This window comes from Falco peregrinus, chromosome 1 (assembly GCF_023634155.1).
Source record: "Falco peregrinus isolate bFalPer1 chromosome 1, bFalPer1.pri, whole genome shotgun sequence".
NCBI classification, from domain to species: Eukaryota; Metazoa; Chordata; class Aves; order Falconiformes; family Falconidae; genus Falco; species Falco peregrinus.
The window spans coordinates 90388144-90402878 of record NC_073721.1 but is presented as its reverse complement, the minus strand read 5'-3'; the positions used below and the strand labels follow the sequence as shown (position 1 = coordinate 90402878).

Sequence of the window (14735 nt, the reverse complement as noted above, 5' to 3'; positions counted from 1 at the left end):
ATGGTGATCTTAAACCCACAGAAACGTTGCCTGGAAAAATCAAAGAAGCAGAAATAACGAAGATGTTATGCAGATAAGTGTGAATAGGACTTCAGTGCTCTGCAGTTGTGAGGGTTTACAGTTGTTCTGAGACATGTAAACTTGATTTCCCACCCCAGATCATCTGTTGTGTGTTGTCATCCCCGTCCCCTCCAACGCCCTGTTACTGTCAGTTCTGAGGTGGTTAGAATTTAAGCATAATACTGGATTTACAAGAAGTGAAGGCTCTTTTTACCATGACAAGGTATCAAAAATTAGAGTGCTAACTTGCTTTTACTGTACTGCTTGTACTTTCCATTAGTTGCACCTGATACCATGTCTAGGAAGTTGGGCCTCAGCTGGCAAGCTTTCAGTGAATTCTGTCGTTTTGAATAGCTCACAGTACCACACAGCTTCTTCCTTTAGGCACAAGAAATGCCACCGGAAGTTACATGAAATATTTTCATCTTTAAGTTCATTGTAGTGTTATTTTAATCTTCATGAGGAGAACTAAATCGTATTTATATCAGTATAGTTGTACTACAGCTATAATACAAGTCACAAAGATGACAAATGCTGGGCAGTTTAATTTTCCCTTTAAAGTTAGGAGAGGTTGCTTTTTCTTTTTCAGTGTAACTAATTTCTGTTCATTTCTCAAAGGGGATTACGGACACAGCCCAAACCATCTATGAGACTGCTGCTCGTGAGCATGAAAACAGAGGAGTAACGGGAGCAGTAGGAGGCGTCCTCCGCCAAATTCCACCAACTGTGGTGAAACCTTTCATTGTTGCAACAGAGGCAACCTCAAATGTTCTAGGTGGAATGAGAAACCAGATCAGGCCAGATGTGCGTCAAGAAGAGTCTCAGAAGTGGCGCCTTGGGGAGGATTGAGATTATAAATCTGGCTCAGCAGGCAGGTAGCAAGGCTGGAAATGCAGAAGACTGTCCCCCTGTTGGGGGGAGCTCACTTATGTTGTCATGCTCATCTCAGGAACAAATGAGATTTGCAACTATAATTAACAAAACATCCAACCAAAAATATTTATGAAGTGAAAAGCAAATTGGTACTTGCTTATACTGTGTGTTACCAATATATTTGGTAGATAGTGCCAAACATAGCGAAGCATGCGCTGCCAACTCAGAGACATGCTTGCTCTGTTCAGTTTACCATATTTTTCTTGGTAGATTTAACACCTGAAGCAGTAGCCTGTATGGTGAAACTAAGTATACTTTAAAGATGTTTCCTGACCATAGTCAAAGAACTGTCTTGAATAAAGGGCTCTGCAGATGCTCTTCACTGACTAAAGGATAAAAGCTTTCATTCTGGACATGAGACATGAAGGCTATGTAATATGGAAACACATAAGATAATATCTTTTAAGTGGTCATAAGCATCGCTTTTAGTGTGGCACTTACAGCAAGGGCAAGCTTGATAACCATTCAGAATTTTGATTCAGTGTTGATACACCTGTGAACAGGATTTGTTCCTAAATATTAAATACCTACTTTTGTGGGTCATTGAAGAACCTGAATGTTGCAGAAATGTTCTGTTGTGTTGCACTTTAAAGGATATGGCCTGTATATTGTGCTTTTTTTATAGTGTGAATAAAATGTAATGTGCATTATCCTTTATGTGGTTTAGAAGCTTACACAAATTATTGAAAAGAGCATCATTTGATGATGATCCTACAGAAAAGTGTCTTAAATTTGTTTAAACTCATATGTACAAACACTTTTGTCTTCTGTTACACTAATTACAATGCTAAAAATATTCTTCAGAAAAACAGCAGTTAAATACTATGGTGGCCAACAGTTCTTTGTAAGAGTGATAAATCCTAAGTAAAACCAAATTGCTTCATAATTTTGTAGTTAAAATTCTATACAGACTTTATTTTAATAATCCGCTTTTATTTTAAGTTCATATTGTTGCAGATTTGCTGCTCTCGCAGGGTATTTTTAATTTAAATTGTGTGACATCAGTTAGTTGACAATGAGTATTTGGGGTCATTTAATTTGAACTGGGGATGGGTGAGAGTATTTAAAAAAAATACTGAAAAATCAAAGTTGGTACTGACATTATTTACAGTTTAATAGGTAACTAGGGTCTCCAGTTGCTTAATAAAACTCTGTGGCGTTGTGCCATTTCTGGGCAGTTAAAAGGCTTGGCACTGACTGTGCAGGAATAAACTTTTTTCCCTTGTATTAGCAAGAGCTGGATGATAAAAAGACTACTCTGAATAGGGAAAACACTTATTTTGAATTTCAACACCTTAACACTTTGGATGACTAGCCCGAGCATAAGTTTGTTATAGTCATATGCTTGTTGTAAGTGGAAATCTTGCAAATATGCAACGTGGAGAATCTCCACTGAAAAAGGGACATCAGATGCTATCAGTCAGACTTCAGTCTTTAAGGGGTGATGAGGAAGCAGTTTCCCTCTCTTGTATTTAATACCTGCCCCTAGCAAAAACTTTGCTTATGGGCCTTACAGGACAAATAGGAGTGTATGAAGGAAAACAGTTACTGTGTCTTCATCCTGATATTATATTAGCTATTCCTGAACATCAGAGAATCTGACTGAAAGGTAAATTATTTGAAAATGTCCCCTCTGCTGGGAAGACTTATGTCATATCTGCTTTATTTTGCCTAAAACAAAACTCCATTTACAAACAGATTCTTGCATTGGGGACAGGTGATATGACAAAGTTTTGTTTTCATTCGCTGGAATTTTCTAAGTTGTGGTACGCTTTGAAGACCTGGTTACTTCAGTTAAATGACTTTCTGTAAGCAGAAGAGAGAAGCTTTTGAGAGGACAAATACCTGCAGATTTAATGACATGAATACTTGCTGCAGTTCATACTTGTGTCCAGTAATTGGGGAGCTCTACCTTAGTGAGAGCTCAAAGCTTGAGCATTTTGCACAGGAATGAGTTCCATATTTGTAATTTGGCACCTCCTGAATGCCTTCTCAAGAAGTGGTGGTGAGTCGATGCAAGTAAGTAGCAATGTATTATTTTCATTTGCAATTACCATGCTATGTAATTTCAGCTGGTCCAGTTCCTTCATTTAACTGGAGTATACTGTAGTAGTATAAATCTACATGTTTTCTTTTTGACATTGGTGAAAAGGAGGAGTGGCATTTCAGTTTTCATTTCACTTTCAGTCCTGTCGTGATCTGGTTGTATTGCAATGCAATTAGAATATATTTTTATATTGAGGGCATGCTGTCAAGGTAAAACACGTTTATAGTGTCTCTCTCACTGTCAGCTATACATGTTGTACAAATTTATTAAAATTCACTTTTCACTATGTAAACCCTTGCGTTTACTGCTTGCACTTTACTGAGCCCTTTCATTGAAATTGATTTAAATTTTTTTCCAACATTTTATTTTTACAAGCAGTTTCTTAATTTTTGAATGTATATTCTGCATTGTTTTTTAGTTGTAATGTGATCTTGTAGTGTTTGAAATGGTTAAAAGAAAAACACAAAAAACCCACCCAAAACAAGCCCCAAACCACAAAACTTGCCAAACTAGTCTTTACATTAGGACGTTGTTTTCAAAATGTCTTGTATAGTGTGGCTTGTGTTTTAAATCAAAAAGTATATATTGTCTATGAGAAGCAATTCATCAAATGCTCTGCTCAATACTGTAAGCGTTTTCAAGCACTTAGAAAAGTATACGAAATGAGATTTGACTCTGGATGTATTTCCTGGAAATGGAAGCCTATGGATACATTACTGTATTCTCTGTTAGCACGAGGAGATCTGCAAAAAATGTTGTGCTTGAATTTTCCACTGAGATCAGTTGCTGTGGACGCTGACACTTACCATAGTTGTAGTGGGTTGAAACTGGCACGGTCCATGTTTAATGTTCAAATTCTTTAACGTTCAACTGACAAACACTGCTACTGTTAGCTAGTCCGATACTGTCCTGATAGAACTGTCACCCTGGGTGTTCTTAAGTATCGTAGCACTTCAAATAATACCTTGGTGAGTGCCTGGGAAATACCTGACAAAAGACAGCCATCTGTTAAAAAAAAACAACAAACAAAAATCATGCTTCGTAAGAATCTGGGCAGCGACTGAAAGAACAAATCATCACATCCGTGCAAAGGCAGCTTCAGTTTTCTTTCCAATATCTGTTGACAGTTCCTTAATACTGCAGCTTTTTAGCAATGTAGTGTACCCTATGCGTACTGGCTAATGATGAGCATTAGGTTAGTCACCAGTGATTTCGTATGTGCTTAAGGGATGGGTCTGTTTTTGTTTTCTCATTAAGTGGTCAATTATGAATATCCATTGCTTGCTGTCACTTGCAGTTGCTTGATTGAGTTGCCAAGAAAGGTTTCTACTAAACCAAAAAGCTGTTAAATGGTTATGAACGAGACACTCTTACTGAACATGATCCATATACCTGCAAATGTGATACTGATTTTACTTTAAATATTGACATGTATGCATTTTGTAAAACAGTGAAATCAAAGAATTTGTTTAGAGTAGTTAAATACTTCTAAATCTCTTAAATATTCGAAATCTCATGGCAATATAAGCATTGTCAGTTTGGTTCCCTAGCGTGCATAGTTCTCTTGGTCTCCAGGCCTCATGATTTAAGCTTTTGACAACTGTTTTAAGTTGCTCTACATGCTGAATCTTGTTTACAGTTAAAAATTTAGATACTACAAATTAAGTACATAAATACAAATCACGCATTTGTACTGGATTTCTTAATAGTAAGTTAGCTCAGACAGAAACACAGCAATTTGTGTATATGTTTGTGTATTTTTTACATTTTTGCATTTATAGTAGGTTTGTGGTAATGTTTGTATATAGTTTGCTAGTGTAAAGAATATAATCTCATGAAATAGAAACCACTGTAAGGGAATTGACTATTTCAACTTGAGTTATTTTGCTTAAAGTTCTTGTCCCCTCAGTATGTCTTTGAGAATTATTTTTGACCATAATTTATATGGCACCAAAAGTGTATATTTTAGCTTATTAAAATGCTGAAAGGCCTGAGTGCAAATAGGTTGTCCTGTTAAATATGTTTAATGGAAAAAACATAAATTTGTAACAATACATAAATAAATATCTTAATTTGTTCCTCGAGTTGGTTTTCTCTACCTATGGATATAACTAACGTAGAAAATAGTCTCCCAAAATAAGAGTTAACTGTTAAAAGATCTTTACTACCTGGCTATACAGCTGTACCTCAAAAATAAAAAATAATAGTAATGAAAAAGAACACTTTAAAATTGCATGAAGGTCAAAAGCTAGCAAATAAATTAACCTGGCTGATAGAACTTTAACCCATCTCTGCTGTGCATCCACAAAGTGGTGTTTTAACTGTATGATGTACTGTCTCCCACAGGCCCATTGCCACGTTTACTGAGTGTGTATGTCTTACCTCCGCATTCAGTGGAGATTTTAAAGCTTTATTAGCTTCCAAAACCTGTGAAGAATGCAAAATGATTAATTCCTTTCAGGATGCTTGTATGATGTCCACCTTCACAGGCACTTAGTTACAAGCATCTGAAAAGAGATCTTAGAAGGCTGAGTACTGAGTAGTATTAAACAGTGGCGGTAGTGCCAGATAAAAATGATACACAATGTGACAGGTGTAAATAATGTTTTACTGTATTTTGTAATGTTCTTATAGCTTAGGGAAAAACAAAAATGTCACTATATAATGCCTGGGTAACTCTTCTGTCAAACAGTAACCCTTCATTCAAGAAAGAAGCTGACTTCCACCCAGTGCAACTCGTCCTCCCTCTTTTTGTAAGCAAGACCTCATGTAGATTAACTTCCAGTGTCAGTATTTTTGTTGAAAACCTCTTTTTTTCTTTTATTTAAGAAAGTTCTGTATAAGCAGAATGAGAACGAGCGAGACTTTTTTTCTTTGCAAGTAAAGTGGACAAGTTTCTTCTCAGGTTTTCTAAACATTACCTGTAAAAGTGATCATGGATATTTGAACAAATGCTGTGCTGAGGGAAATGTGAATCACAGAGGATAAATAGGGAATAGCTTGGAATTAGTCATTGATCAACCCAGGAAAGTATGAAAAATGAGAGGAGTTTATTTCACTTGTTCCGTGTGTTTTCTTTCATGGATCGAAAGTGATAAAGTTGCAAACTCTGATTTGCTGTCTGTGCTTCCCTGGATTTTTGTGTCATCTGTCACTTGTAAGAAAAGTTACATAAAAGCTACCATAAGTGTTTGTGGTTCTCTGAATTTGTCTGCTCAGATTTGTAACTCAAGCTTGTATCTGCATGGCTGGAATACCAGGCTTCGTTTTGCTCAGATGAGCCCCAGGGAGACGATACAGGATGGCACAAGCTGCAATCGCAGCCCAAGCAGTGTGAAAGAAGTTCTGTTTCCCTTTGTGATACTAAGGTGTACCAAGGATACTCCTGACGTTTCCAGGTTAGTCCCAAGAGCAGAGGAGACTAAGATTCCACGGCCTATGACACTCCAACTAATTGGGAATCTATGGAAAGCCACCAGTACGACCTACCAACCCGCAGCAACGTTGGCTGGTGGCCTTGAAATGCATTCGTAATTGAGGATTATTTTTTTTTTCTTACTTGTTAGTGTTTTTTGTTAACAACCTTTCAAATATTATATATAGTGATGTTTTTTTCCTGCCCATTCATATTTTAGCAAATGGTGTTTTAAGCCATCTGGTATTATCAGAGATTATGAAAGACTTCATAAAGCTGCCTTTTTGTGGCAGGTGAACTGAGGTTTGGAAGCTGTTTTGTTCTGAAGCAGGGTGGTCAGATGAAAGCAGGATTTACTGAAGGGCAGGCAAGGAAGTATTTAATGGCCCCACAGGCAAGGAAACAGTTTGAGCTCCTTAGATGGTTGTTATGAGGGTTTGTGAGACCGTTCTATGTAGTGTGATTCTGTTCTCAGGCTCTCATTTGCGTATCTAATTATTTGCTTTGTGGTTGACTTCATTCTGTTCTAGGAGCATGAGTGTTAAATTTCATTCTTGCAGGCCGAGAATGGATGGGAGCCTGCAGGGAGGAGTAGAGATGTGTACCTGTATAAGCAGGAGGAAAGTTAACTTTGGTTTGGGGGATATGGACTACCTGCGCCTCAGCACAGAACTCCGTAAAATGGGTCTTGGTCCCTTGTAGCTCACAAACACGAAAGTGAAGCAAGTAACAGCTGTCTCGGAAAGCTTTAACTTTTTAACACCCAGTGGCTGTTCGGTGCTGCAGATGTGCTGGTGGCTCTGACGACTCCGTGAATCTCACAGCGCTGCTTTCCTTTCTTCCTTTCAACTCTTCTGTCCATTTAGTTTGAAAATGCTTCCTACTGTGTGTACAACACGGTCTGCGGGAGGCTTATGGCTAATTGTAAGCGCGAGGAGTTGTGAGGCTGAGGGTGGTGGCAGCACTTTGCCCTTCGTCGTTTATCGTTGCGCTGCCGCTTCACCAAACGGTGGGTGCAGGCATGGCGTGCCGAACCACAGCAGGAGAAACAGCGCGCGGTGTGCCGTGGGAGTGTTAACAGCCGTGCCATGGTCGTGTAGCTACGTGTGCGTTTTGCTATGACCACGTTATTTTACAGATCAGGATCTGTTGCAGCTGATGGAATGCCAGACAGTGCATGGGCCTAGCAGTGACAGATACGTACGTACACGTGGGTATATGTGCGTGGCAGACGTATGTGCAGGCACTTGGTACTGTGAATGGAAAGGTAATAGAAAAGCGAAGTATGACATGAAAGGATGGAAATAACAGTGCTCAGTTGTATAAACAGGTTTTTCATGCAGGTACAGGTTTTTAGGAAATACAGCTCCTGGTATCATTTATCTCTTTAGTAATATTTAGCAGATTTGAAAGGCTTCCTGGAATTATTCAATAAAATAAAATGCTTCACTATCACAGGCCTGCCCCTGTGTACTCAGTGCCGAAAGTGTCTTTTAGCACACTAAAGGTACCTATTTTAAGCATGAGGCTTTCAGTGATGTTCTTGAGTTCAGTTTCTCTTGGCCTTTCAGCGCTCTTTAGTACTTGTAATGGTGTTTGATCTTTTTTTTTTTTTCTTTTTTTCTTTTCCATGTCGTTTCTGCCTCTGAGTACCTATTTTCCTCAGAACAGTCAGGAGGGCAAACTCAGCAGATGTAAATGAGGGGGAGCAATTATACCCGTTCCAGTGGAGGCAAACCCTCTTACTTGAGAGCTGAATCTCATTTACACCAGCCAAGTGTATTGTCCTGGAGCATGGGTCTTTAGTTTTACTTTATTATATTTTTTTTTCCTAAGAGCTGTAGCTTTACACTGTGTAGCCCCTTTTTCCTTTCCCTTGTCAGTGGTGGTGCCCCTCTAGATAAATTTATTAATGCAATGGACTTTGACAATTTGTTCAAAAAGAAAAATGACCTCCGGATTTGAGAAGAGCTGTCGATACAGTGTTGTAGCTGGGCCCTGTCTCTTCGCAGTATCCCACAGACACTGCAGAAATGACAGAAGGCAATTACGAAGGAGTGTGACTGTCAGTGTCCCACTACATTAACTATTAATGCCTCTACATCATTGCCCCAAGCCTGTCGTATAACCTAACGCAAAGAGCTGCACTGATGTTGAGAGGTTTTCAAATGCAATTTGCATCATAACCATCTTTCCTCGTTATCCTCAGCCTGATTTTTTTATTGATGCTGCTTCCTGTTAAGCGTGAAGCCCCAAGAATAGTTTTGAACAGATACTTGTAAAGTTGCAGAACAGGCCAGTAAGGACAATGAATAAAGATGAACAGTGTTTTTATTTCTGCCACCCCTGAGCTTTGCTGGTAAGTGTTCTTGTGTCTGAATTACTAGATCAATACCACTCTCCCGGGGGCAATTGCTTGAATTTAAACTTGCCATGCAAACAGAAGAAAGAAAAAGTAGATTTTTCAGATTAATACCGAAGACTCTAAAAATGTTTGGGGTTTGGTTTTTTTCCACTCGCTACACATTCTAGGAGTAGCTATCCAAACAGGTGCGCTGGACCCCTCTTTATGTTGCTGACCAATAGCTCTTAATACTTGCTGCTTTTGCAATACTCTTCTCTGCAGTGAAGTTAATACAGGGAAAAGACGGTAAAGTGAGTTCATCTGCCTGAGCAGAGACTGCAGAGATGAGGAGGAAGCTATGGGGTATAAGCACCCAGCCCTTCTGAGGAAGGATGGAGATGTTTGCTTCCAAAACACAGTGTCTTTTTCTGTTGGTAGGAAAATGGGGCCTTTCTGAGCTTCCCCTGTGGTTCAGGGAACCAGCACTGATCATTCCCTGCAGCGGGTCCTGGGCCAGGGCCATCAGGTGCAGGGACTGATGAGCACACAGGTTCCTTCCTACTTGTAACATTACTAGTATTGCCCTCTTTCCTTTTCTAAGGAAAAATTATTTCAGCCAGTTTGTGATGTGCATCAGGGAAGGTCTAAACTCCCAGAGAAAGCTAAGCAGAACAGCAGCTCAGTATACATTTATTTTTTTTTTTACTGTAAAATCCCAACTGAAGAAACGTTTTCTCCTGGTTTTGTCCTATTGTTTTTAAAAAATAATATCTTCTTTTATCTTCTTGCATTTTGTATGCGTGCTGCGTTGCATAGGAAAATAAACTCTCTGGGCTTAGCCTACTGCAACATGTGGTGATGCTGGGACTCTTGATTTTGCCCAGCTGTGCCTGGGAGGCAGGTGGCAGGCTGCTCCTACCTTCTCCTGTGTTCTCAGCTGCTGAAAAACTCTAGAAGCTACAGCAGAACTGAAAAAATCAAACTATCCCTGCCTGTTTATAGCAAGGTAAAGTGAAGAGTTTGAGGAGAACTGAAAGGCTCCTTCAAATTTTTTTACTATTTGAAAATGCAAGGACCTGCTTAGAGTAAGGCAAAGAACTGAAAGTGTTTTGACAAGAATTTTGTTTGTTGCCAGGGGAACTTCCACATGACTGAGCCCGCTTTGCTGAAAGCGTTTCCTTCTTCAGATGAGTTTTCTGTTTAAGATCAAGTCCACTGTGTTAGGTTCAAAGCAACAAGAATTTACATTCCTCAGATATCTCAAAATCTTGAATTTCTTTACAAGGTGTTTCCAGAAATATCAGCTGTCACTATAATGCAAAAATGTCTTTTCAGGATAGCTCTTGTTTACATAAAAACTGGCAACTGTCTGCTATAAATCAGGCTTCATCCCATGTATTAATTGTGGGATAGGAACGATCTGGAGGACAGCATGTAAGCTCTACTGGCTCAGGACACAGAAGGGGCTGGACAATCATCATCGAGATCTATGGTTGATGCTGAGGGCAGTCTTAAATGTTATCGTAAATACTTCTAGCTGGGCAAATTTACATCCTTATATAGATTCTAATTGTGGCTATGATAGTTATATTCTAGGAAGTCAAGTGTGAAAGAGCACTAGACATTGCACTTTCTGCAACGTCTAAAGGAAATGTTTTATGAGGCTTACCAATAATTTCCCCAAACATTCTCATTTTCAGAGAGGAATTTCCTGGTTGTTCCTAATGAAATGCTGGGGTTAAGCCTTCTGTAGAAACTGATCATACTGATGGGAAATGCTAACAACAGAGTGGCTGCTACAGAAGAAAATTAAGTGTCTCAGTATTAGCCATAGTCATTCACAGCGACCAGGGAAAGTCACAACAAATTAAGTAGTGCTGTTTTCCAAGCCATCCATAACTGATGCATCTTAATATAAACAAGGCCACATTAATCGCTGGCAGTACATTAGCTCCTGAATGAGCTAAGGATTAGCTCATTTCAGAGAAAATGATTAAATGCTTATTGAGAAAATACATATGTATCTACATGGGCTCTCAAAGAATAGTGATAATTGCTTTGTATTGCAATGTTAAAAATGGTTACATGCATAGTTTAGAATGATAAGACTCTGAAAACAGCATTAAGAATATTTGAAAATTAAAAAATCATATTACAGTCAAATAACTTGAATCATGACAGTGTAGAGCCATGTTAACTTTATGAGACCTTACTCTTTCTGTTAGTGGAAGGTGCATTTTAGCTGCATGACTCCCACTCATATGGTCTGATGCTGCTAAAAAGTTTGTGTGCCATTTGGACAGTTCAGGACATGATTTCCCTTAAGAAATTCAATTCCCTGCAGAGGATACTCAGGGAGGGAGGATGGTGGAAATGGGATGAGGAAATATCTCTCCTGCTTACCAGGTTTCAGTCTAGCCAAATAACCGTCTGGTGTGGCCTTGCTGTCAAAGTTGAGTCCAGCACTGAAATGCTTTCCCTAAAAAGACAACATTGCAGCGAGTTTGTGGTTTCTCTGGACATTTTTCCATTCTTAATTTGGAAAATATTGTAATTTACTTTTACCCAGCAACTGAAGAAATGGTGGGGATTTTTTTGACAAATGTAATATTTTTGTTGGAATGCTGTTCTGCTAGAATCAAGTGGTGTTCTCCATGTCTATAACCTGCAAAACCCTGTTAATAATCTCAATGAGGTATTAAAATACTTGGAATTGATGACAGAGTGGTTATCTCCAGAAAAATATAATCTCTGCTGAACAGCCGGGAGTCATGGTTTTACCTAGGAAAAAGAATCCTTGAATCTATGTATTTTCTATGAAATTATACTGGTGGTTGGTTTGGTGCTTTTGTATGCATTTACATTTTGGTCACAGGAGTGGCTTAAACTGTCCTTGGCCCTTCTTTCCAGCAGCTACATAGTCAATTAGAACAGGATCTGGATAATTAATGGTTTACTGGTTTTTAATCTGGATCACTTTTCTGATTCAGTTCATCACACCTCTACAGATCCAGCTTTCCTGACTCGGCTAAAGGAGAAAGAACAAAGGAGTGGAGAAGTCCAGCTGGGGCAGGACAAACCAGCATAGTCCTTGAAAGAAATATATGTGGGAAACTGGCCTCAGCAAAGATCAGTTACCCTTACCTCTTCATTTGCTCTCTGGGAGAAATTAAAGACAATTCACCAACTCATAAGTATAATGCCTATGAGCACTTGTAACTGTTGTTATCTGTCATAGTAAGATTTGACCTATTACTGCTTTTGGAAATATAGTTTGATATTTGCTTATCAAACTCACTCTCAAAGGTGTGTTCTCTGCTAACCAAAGCACAATTAAGAAATCTCTCTTCTTTGTTTTCTTCTTCTCTTTTTAAGTAACGGAAGAGCTCTCATTATCTCACTTTTTTTTTTGTTGTTAACTTTTTGAGACCTTATTCTTTCTGTTAGTGGAAGGCATCAACATGGTGCATTTTAGCTGCATGACTCCCACTCGTATGGTCTGATGCTGCTAAAAAGTTTGTGTGCCATTTGGACAGTTCAGGACATGATTTCCCTTAAGAAATTCAATTCCCTGCAGAGGATACTCAGGGAGGGAGGAGTTTGTGTTTAAACTCCTTTATGTTTGTGTAAAAACATAAAACACAAAAAATTGTGAGGTTTACTAAGTCAACACTGATATGCATAATGTGTTAACTTACCGTGTGTTACACTAGGTGAGCGGGCCTTGACAACAATGTTGCAAGACTTGATCTCTAGGTTTTTTTCAGCATTAATTTAGAAGAAAAAAACCCTTGATAGTCAGCATCTTGAAATAATGCTTTCTATTCTGCCTACATCTCCATTTCTGCTGGGATAAATAATACTGTACTGTCTCAGGGAGATAATACCAGTGCAGTTTTTATGCCAATTGTGATACTAGTTTAATTGGTGTAAATGTCAGATTCTGCCAGTAGCTCAGAGGATAGTGTGGAACCTGGGAAAGACTCAATAACATTAAAATATGTACAGAGCTGGCCTTAACTTGCTTTACCTACACTGCAGGTAACTTAAAAAGTGCATTTTATATGCTATGTTTATTTCTGCGTGGTTAAAAAAAATCAAACTTTTAAGTGTCCATTAGGCTTGACTTGCATGACAAATCCAGTAGAACAATTAAACAGAAGTCAAAGTAATGCACATGCTTAAGTGTTTTTTCTTAAGAATGGAAAACGTCCTTAAGTGTTTGCTTGAAAAGGGATTCTAAATTCTGTACAAACAGCTAATGATTCACAGAAGTGTGTGGAATGGTGGCACATAGGTCGTGAACTGTTTCAAGCTATGGGATAATTCATTTTCTCGGGGAAAAACACTCTTGGATCTTAACTGTCATTCAACTTACCAGATGATTTGCTAGAGCCTGTTTGTAAATCATTCAGATTTTCACCAGCAGCATGGTGAAGTGATAGAGAAAAACTGCTGCAGGGACTGTAGCTGAAATGAAACACTTTGAACCCTAATTCTTCAGGAAAAGCAGTAATCAGTTTCTACCAGGAGAGGCTGCTCAGCAACTGTTTGTTGGCCATAACAGCCATGCCAAGAAATAAAACCTAGCTGGGCTGCAGCTCTGCCTAGGTCAGATGTTCACGTGCCCCCCTAATTTCAGAGAGCTTGTTGGAAAGGTTCCTTCCCCGTGTGTGTGTGCGCGCACCCGCGCTGGGCCTTTTATGACACCCTGAAACATCAGTCACAGGGCAGAGTCTTTCACTCAGTACTGGCAGTGGGCCTGAGGAGCTTGAAGGATTTAGTTCTTCATGTGTTTGTGCCCCAGCTTCCTTTAAACTAAATAATAATATTAAATAGTAAAGTAATATTTTACATTATTATAATAATAATAAATATTAATATGGCAGTAATAAAAAAAAACTTTTCACACCATTAAGGCTCTCCTTACTACACTGAGTGACTTCCAGTTTTGGCAGATAAGAGAATGTGAGACTCTAAAGGATTGCAGTCCTTCAGAAAAATCCCGTGCTGTTTTCTCCCTACCCAAGCACCGGACCTTGCATTACTATTGAAACTATGGAGGCAAAACTGCCTTGGACAACCATAACAGTGGTCTTTGAAATGTTGTTGGTCTTCTTGGCTTCTTAGGTTTGCTCACAGCCTCTGCTCTGACGTTTTTTTTGAGCTCCCAAGCAGCCTGAGCCTCCTCGACCACTAGCCACGCTAGATCCTGGACCACAGCAGCTGAGCTCACTGCATGGGCATTTGCCCTCCAAAGCTGCTGAAGGTACCTACAGCCAGCTCCAAGTGAGGCATGCACCTTCCTCAGCCACTGAGAAGCAGATTCCCTAGTACATGGGTGGAGTTGAGCATCATCTTTATCCAGGAACTTCTCTGGTAAAGAGTTTCTAGCTGTGCTTTTCAAGGCAGAATAATTTGACTATTCCTGCACAATTGTCTTGGATGGTGTCTTTGTTAGGTACTCTTTGGCCATGGCTCTCTTTGATGTGTCTGGTCAGCTGGAGAAGGACACATAGCTTTTGGGGGGCTAATGGAGATGGGGAAAGCTGGTCCCTGGGCACGCCATGGGCATATCTGATCCATACTCAAAGACTAGGTGAATGGAAGAGAGGTGGTGGTGTTTCGTGGGGGAGCTAGGAGGAGGGAATGCATGTCAACAGTGATTTTTGGCATCTGCTGAGCAAAGCCTGTGTCACTTGGTGACCTGTGTCTTCACTTGCAGCTCAGAGTAGGGCCATAGTTCTCCAGTTTGTCCTACTCTGCTGCGGCTGTGCCCAGCACAAATCACTCCTCAGCCGCTCTTGCCTCTTGCATCCTTGGATGACTCTCAGGTCTGTGGATCTCTGCTGGAGCCTTAGGCTCCCACCAAGGGAGGCCCTTCATCAAGCAGCAGAGATGGGAAGTGTCTGTGCCCAGGCTCTGGAGCGCAGGAG

The 14735-nt window shown here is 39.6% G+C and overlaps 1 protein-coding gene across 4 annotated transcripts in view; it reads left to right on the top strand.

Annotated features, from left to right (window-relative positions):
* Window positions 1–5124, top strand: part of ATG2B (autophagy related 2B) — a 48233-nt gene extending 43109 nt beyond the window's left edge. For all 4 annotated transcript variants that reach the window (XM_027777067.2, XM_055817447.1, XM_013305290.3 and 1 more), the window contains exon 42: window positions 679–5124. In XM_027777067.2, coding sequence (XP_027632868.2) covers window positions 679–909 — 231 coding nt within the window. In that variant the 3' untranslated portion in view covers window positions 910–5124. The remainder of the gene's footprint in view (window positions 1–678) is intronic.
* Window positions 5125–14735: the final 9611 nt, after the last annotated feature.